We start from the raw sequence: 7,647 nt of genomic DNA on the forward strand, positions 1-7,647 counted from the left end.
CGCGATTAGAGCATCTATCTCCACCTACCGTTGAATTACGCTCTGTTTGTCGGAGAGAAGAATCATGAAGACTGATCGATCGTCACACCGATGGTATCGCAATTAACAATCCGTCGAACCGGTGTATACATACCCCAGCGTTATTAACCGTACAATTATACCTGTTGCGTTGAGAAATTATGGTACGAGAATGGTTCAAACTGTTATACAATTTGCACGTATTGTGCAAAGAAGAAGAGAAAAACGCGATAGGTGGAGAGAACGCAGCTAGGGAACAAGTATCCGCGAAACGAACCGCAAGGCAACGCAACGAAACGGCGTCGACGAAGACGAGCGGTAGCCGCAACAGCAGCAGCGGCAGCAGCGGCAACGGCAACGACGGCTGAACGGCAGGAGCGGCAGGAGCACGAGCTCGAGCCGAAGGCACAAAGGCGAGGGGTATCGCATTGACACTGGGACCCGAGAGGGGAATCCGGCCGGTGGTGGGGGCAGCGTCGTGGGACGGGGCAGCGTCGGCCGCGCCCACCGTGACGTAGCGTCGACGGCCACCTTGCCTAGCGGACCAATGGCGAGGGGCGGCGTGCAGGGTGGGGGTAATTTGAGAGCGACCGCGCGCAGGTCTCGGTCCGCCGGTGGAACTTCGGGGACCCTTGCTCGAGCCGGGCACAGGCAGTCAGTTGCTCTCAGCTACGACATGCATAACGCATGAGAGCGATATCTCTCTGTCACGAGCGACGCAGCGTACGGAGATCTCTCGGCAGCACTAACCCTCAGGTTCGAAACTGTATCGTGTCCGGGACGCGGTTTAGTGTGATCTTGTTCTTAATGCGTGTTATCGCGGTGTGCGCTCCTTGCGGTATCAGGTTTCACGGCCCGTTAAGGGCTCGACAAAACCGACCTGTGCCCAGGGACCGAATGTAGAACGCCGTGTGCCGCCCCCCGGGACGCTGGACACTCTGCCCGCGGACTCTCCGACCATTGACGGAAAGTATACGTCGGAGGAAAGTGTGACGTTTTATCGTCCCCGCGTACACGGATTTATACTCTGTCGGACTATACAACGCGTAACGAGGAAATATGGACTCTCCGTGTGTAACCTGGATTGTGCAGTATAATCGTTACAAAGTGCGACCCGATTACGGTGTCGCTCGACGGTGATTTTAACGCCCGTTTATCGACACTACGATCGCTTCCATCGTCCACGGTTGTGCGGTAGGGAGAGAGAGAGAGACCTTATCTTCACCGCCGCCCGAAGATCACGGATTAAACAAGCAACGCCCGGGTGAACGAACCCCAAGGTGCGCGACAACCCCGAAACCAACCACGAGCCGTCCGTTCGTCCTCCGTTCCCCTGTTCGAACAGCGATAACAGAGTCCAGGAGCGAGGGCAACGGGACCGTGTCGGTCTCGCTCGGCCGGCGCGAGTGCAGGAGGGTGGAAGAGGGTGGCATCCGTCGAGGAGTCGAAGAGAGGCGAAAACGAGGTCCCAGGACCTTAGGCGAAAGCGGTGAAGAAGGGTGGCAGGGCCTCGCCACCAGGGCCGGTAGGTTGGAGTAGATGGCTGCTACCACGTACATGCCTGTTAGTAGCGCAGTGTCAGCTGAGCTGGATGGTGGTTCCGGATCCGGGATCGGGATGAACATCGCAGTGGGTGGCTACTCCTCGGGTTCGCCCCGCAGCGCCGCCGACGCCGGGGAGATGAAATACATGCCGGCACCTCAGCACCACCATCATCACCACCATCACCACCAGGTCTCGTCCTCGCCGACGCCTAACGGTCTCTCGCATCCCGCGAGCCTCAGCTCGGCGAACCCCTGGGTCAGCCTCCAGCCCGGAAGCGATCCTTGGGCGGCGTCGATGGGGATGCACCACACCTCGCACCACTCCCATCACCACCCTCACCAGGCGAACGCGAGCCTCGACGTGAAGCCCTTGGCCGCGGCCTCCGCCAACGACTCCGTCCAAGGGATGCACCATCGGGGTCCTCACCAGTCGCCGGGGATGGCCTCGCCGCACTCTTGGCACGCGCCCGTCGTTCCCTCGGCCCATTACAACCCCAGCGGCGGGGCCGCGTCGCCGACTACCCTCCAGCAGTACCACGCCGCGATGAACGGCATGCTGCACCAGCACCCCCATCAGCACCCGCACCAGCTTCACAATCATCAAGCGGGACTTCCGCATCATTTACGGGACGCCCACAATCACAGTCCACCCACGGGGCATCCCCTTCATCCCGGCCATCCGCTCGACAGGGATCACAGCGCCGGCGAGGAGGACACGCCGACATCCGACGACCTCGAGGCATTCGCCAAACAGTTCAAACAGAGGAGGATCAAGCTCGGGTTCACCCAGGCCGACGTCGGCCTCGCGCTGGGTACGCTCTACGGCAACGTGTTCTCCCAAACGACGATATGCAGGTTCGAGGCGCTGCAGTTGTCCTTCAAGAACATGTGCAAGCTGAAACCTCTGCTGCAGAAGTGGCTCGAGGAGGCCGACTCGACGACGGGCTCGCCGACGAGCATCGACAAGATCGCCGCCCAGGGTAGAAAGCGGAAAAAGCGGACGTCGATCGAGGTTTCGGTAAAGGGAGCCCTCGAGCAGCACTTTCACAAACAGCCGAAGCCGTCGGCTCAGGAGATAACCTCGCTGGCCGACAGTCTCCAGCTGGAGAAGGAAGTTGTCAGGGTGTGGTTCTGCAATCGACGGCAAAAGGAGAAGCGGATGACGCCGCCGAACACCCTTGGCGACGGCATGATGGAGGGAATGCCACCCGGGCACCAAGGCCAGGGCGGCATCCACCAGGGCTACCATCCCCAGGATCATCTTCACGGATCACCGATGGGCCACAGTCACAGTCCCCCGATGCTCAGCCCTCAGGGCCTTACGGCACATTCCCTTACGGCCCACTAGCGTTCGCCGGGGCCTTCTCCACTAGGCCTTGCTATAACCTCGCAGGCGAACTCTTCGTCCGAAGGGCTTCCGCCGTTTTATCATCACTACCTTCAGGCGCGCACGAGCTACTCCACTTCGTAGCTGGTGCAGCAGTCGCGTTACTTTGAGGGGTGTGAATTATGGACAAACACATGAATCACGGTGATTTTTATGATAAAAGAAAGAAAAAAAGAACGGGTTATAGAGCCAAGGCCAGCCAAGTACGGCGGGAAGGCTATCTATTTGTACCAAAACTTTGAAAGTGCTACGTCGGATCCGGTATCCACACCGTTACAATGACGTCGTCGAGTCAACCTCGCGTACGTCGGGTTCGTTCGTTCGTTCGTTCGTTCGTTCGTTCTGTTGTGTGATAAATAAATTATTATTGTTGGTGAAACTTTAAATTGAATCGCTAGTTCGCTAAATTTCATCAAGGAATAACTAGCCTTTGGACTCTGGTAATCGTGGTGACGTGGTGATATGTACATATTTTTTTCCTATCAATTTCCTCTTTCGTAAATCGTACCAGTTACCGCAATCTTTTAACGAGAGAAATATTAAAAACAAAAAAGATAATGCAATGTACGGAAATTGAATTATTATACTTATACCGTCGTTTGTGTACGTTAAACCTCCGGTGAAAAAAAAGTTCGTCGGCAACACTGTTCGCGAAGTTATGGTTTAAATTGTGCAAATAATGAAAGAGAAAAGAAAGCCTCGTTTCATAACATAGTTGCAAAAAATATTTCTGTACAATACTTTTTATCCCGTCGAGACAGAGTTCAGAGTTATTTTATTTTATTTTTTTTTTTGATTTGTCAATTCTTTTACGTTTCACTAATACATTGACAATGAGAGTGATGTCGTTGATGTCGACGGTCGTCATTGTTTGTTGCGTGGAAAATCAGTGCCGCGTGGACGCTTGTTTGAACGTTATGTTGAATGAATAACGTTATACATATATAACAATAAAAACTAATAGTAAAACGAAAAAGAGAGCGAGAGAGATGAGAAGAAGAGAAAAGAAACTAGAGAAAGACTCTTGGATGTTGAAGAGCACGGTAAATAATGAAACATTATATTTCGTGAGTGCGAGAGTGGGTGCGAGCTTTATATAAGGATCGAGGATTCAGGATCCAGAAGGTAACAATTCTGGATTCTGGACTCTGGATGTGGAGGCTCGAATGTCGTTTTAAAGTACGTAGGAGTGCCGCCGGGGTTTGCCTACACGGGCAAACCGACCGGCCAATGATGTAATATAAGTAAATATGGACTGTAAATAACGTACCACATAAAACTAATAAGTTAAGTGAGCATGCGTCGCGCGTCGCGAGGGAGAAAGAGAGGGATAGAGAAAAAGATAGAGGAGCGAGAGAGAGAGAGAGAGTGTGTGCGAGAGTGAGAGAGAGAGAAAAAGAGAGAAAAGAAGGATAATAATAATAATAATAATCATATTAAGACAAGAAAAGAAAGGAAAAGACAAAAGACGAGCGACTTAGCGACCCCCTCCCACGAAAACCCCTTCTGTATAAAGTAAGTATAGAAAATATAACAAAGATGTCGAAAGATTCTAGAAATATTATTATTAACATTTTATTATTCTATACTCTCGGGATACATAGTGCAAAATGAGATTTCAACGCGTGCTCAAAACACAATCTTTCTCTAACGCAAACTTATTTCTTATCCGGCATTTTTTCCCCCTCCCCCTTCGTTCATCGGATAAATACTGCGGTACTGATACCGACGACACAGACAAACTGAAAGAAATAAAAAATAACACAAGATAGAATAAATTTCAATTAGTTTCGATTGACGGTGTTTAAGTATTGCATTTGATTCATTGCAAATTCAACGTGTGGCAAGAAGGGAAGGATACACTCCGATAATTCTCTTCATGATAAATTTGATAATTTCAGACAGAACCGTTGCATCCCGGTTCCGTCGCCGCTGGTACAGGTTTACGGTCCAAGTGAAAACGTTTTCTTCCTTTTTCATTTGACTGTTTTTTTTTTTCTTTTACTTCTTCTTCACTTTTTCGCTGTTTTGAAACACGACAACACGTCTCAGTCACGTTTCGAGGCTGGACCAGCTATTAGCACTTCCCACGAACTCAGGTGCGCACCCGACTAGGTATATAATATATTTATGTACCTGCGCATGATAATAACCGATATTCTTCGGTGAAATACGCGAGGAAAATACACGTCTTGTCGTCTCGCTTTGCACTCTTGTTCCAAGAAACCATATTATATTTGTGTAATATTAATATTATTTTATTTTTGAGTTATTGCAAAGTAAACAAAACGAAAAAAAAATCACAAAAAAAAATAAAAAACAAAAACGCATCGGTTCTCTGAATTCTGTACATATTAGAATTATTGTGTAACATATATGAAAAAAAAAAAAAAAAAACGTGAAATGTGAAGTCCTGTTGACGGTAGTGTAACTATTCGAAGATTTAATGAAAATGACGACAAATGAGAAAAAAGAAGCAAAAAAAAGAAAACGTAAAAAAAAAAGAAAAAAATTGTTTTAATAGGGCGGTGGAATGCGCGATTTTAGTTTTTATTTTTATGTTTTGTGTTATTGTACGCGTGGCGTTTGGTTCTTCTGATCGTCAGGGTTTGGATTCTCGTAATCGAAACTATATACATAAATTTATACCTGTATAATTTGTTGGGATTTAACTGTATATCGTTGGTAGTGAAGTTATTTATTCGTTTCACCCCGTGTCTCGTTCTTAAATGGAAAGAAACGTGGTATGTGCATACATACATTCGTGCATGCATTGTTCGTCTGAAAGAATGTTGTATCGACTAACTTTTTCCACAAATATCCTCTTTTTTTCCATCTTACGTGCAGAGCGAATCGCAAGTTCACTCTCAAAGTGTCAAAGTGTAAAAGCAGGCTTTGAAAATTTCAAATAACGCGATCGTGATATTGTAAGGTTAATAATTGTTGTTTTTATCTGCGAGGTTATAAACCGATCCTGTATGCATAGGTAAATATATATGTATATTTATATATATATATACTATACTTATATATATGTATATATATATATATATACTATGTACGAAAATGTTGTGATACGTATACGAGAAGAAGAGACCGCGCGATAGAGAGAAAGAGAGTGACAGAGTGAGTGAGTGAGTGAGAGAGAAAGAGAGAGTGAGAGCTTCTTGCAACATTCGATCGAACTACATTGTGCTAAATTTATTATTCGTCCATATTATGTATGTGCAGTAAATGGGGAAGATGTGTTGCATGGTGGTGGGTGGCATGTGAAGACCGGACTCTGAAAGATTGGAGGAACCAAACGCTTTATTGAAGGGAATAATTAAATTTAAAAAAAAAGGAGAAGACGAATTGTATAACGAAAACGTGGTAGAGAACTTATTAACCAATGGAGAGAAACCATGGCCCCCCAATCAAACCTAATCTTAAAGAAAAATTTATCTAATTATTATAATTATTAAAAGTAAAGAAACATTGTAATATTTTTGTTTATATTATTGTGAGAAATGATTAAGAAGAAATAAGGGAAAAAAATGATGAGAAAAGAAAATTGCAAACGTATTGTGAAGCAGTCGATCGTTCGTTATAATATTATTGCATACTTTGGTTTTTGTTATTTTAATGAAACGTGTGTGGCAGAGAGTGTGGAGGAATGCGAATATGTGATTGGATGCGAAATAAAGTGAATGCGATTATAGCTAATAGGAGCCGTACTGTTGTTTGTAAATAAATAAATGAAAAAAAAAAAAAAATACTAATGGAAAAATACAATAAATGAATATGTAATTAAAGTTGTAAACATATTTGACAAATTGAAGAGTTTAATTGAAATAAGTCGGTTCGCCCAAATGTCTACGTCATGGCAACTAACATTCCTATACATACAATATTGTGTAATACCGAGCTCCAGTCACGTAAAAGTAGAGAGGACCAAAAAATCAATCGAACTTGCGAACGAAGAGAAACGTCTGAAACACAGCGGGCGATGTGATTCGATACGAAATGAAAACTTTGATATGGATCGATCTAGTCGGATATTATATACACGTAGCTTTGCGTTTCTGCCTTAGAGGCAAATTTCGCAGGGGTGCAGGGGGGTATTTGCAATTTTCGTCGAAACTGAATCGAGACCACAAACATGTGACACAGGCTTCCTATAACTATAAGTCAAGTTTGAAGTCGCGTCGCAAGGTTTATAGGTAGATATAGATCAGGCAATAGCCTCGAGGCGTTGTTTAGCGTGACACGAGAGGAGTTTTAAAAAGTAAAAAATATACATTTCGGTACTAAAATTACAGCCTTATTAAAATGATTGAACTCTTCAATTTAACGTATAGAGACCCGCCCCGCAAAAAATCGCACGGCCGAAAGAAATATTCCCTAACCCCCCGCCCCTGTATATTATTATATTAAAAATAACTACTTATATACTTAAACGTAAAGATAATAAAAAGTTGAAAATAAAAATGATAAAAAAAAAAAAAAAAATCGAACCGGCGAGTACCAACGTTTTGTTAGAATGACAGAAACTAAATTACTACTGAATTTTAATTAATAAACGAGATGAAAGTATACAATAATCAACGGCTTTCGGTGGCTTTTTTCCCAACACATTTTCCGAAGTCCTCATCACCTCGCGTATTTATATATCTTAACACTCTCACTTTCAAATTAACATTCAAGTTTTAATCGAGC

The 7,647-nt window shown here is 45.3% G+C and overlaps 1 protein-coding gene across 1 annotated transcript; it reads left to right on the forward strand.

Annotated features, from left to right (window-relative positions):
- The first annotated feature begins 644 nt into the window (after nucleotides 1-644).
- Nucleotides 645-7,440, forward strand: LOC107223464 (POU domain protein CF1A). The gene has a single exon (XM_046729734.1). It carries the CDS (start codon nucleotides 1,558-1,560, stop codon nucleotides 2,908-2,910), a length of 1,353 nt encoding a protein of 450 aa, XP_046585690.1. The 5' UTR covers nucleotides 645-1,557; the 3' UTR covers nucleotides 2,911-7,440.
- The last annotated feature ends 207 nt before the right edge of the window (nucleotides 7,441-7,647 follow it).

This window comes from Neodiprion lecontei, chromosome 1, assembly GCF_021901455.1.
Source record: "Neodiprion lecontei isolate iyNeoLeco1 chromosome 1, iyNeoLeco1.1, whole genome shotgun sequence".
NCBI lineage: Eukaryota > Metazoa > Arthropoda > Insecta > Hymenoptera > Diprionidae > Neodiprion > Neodiprion lecontei.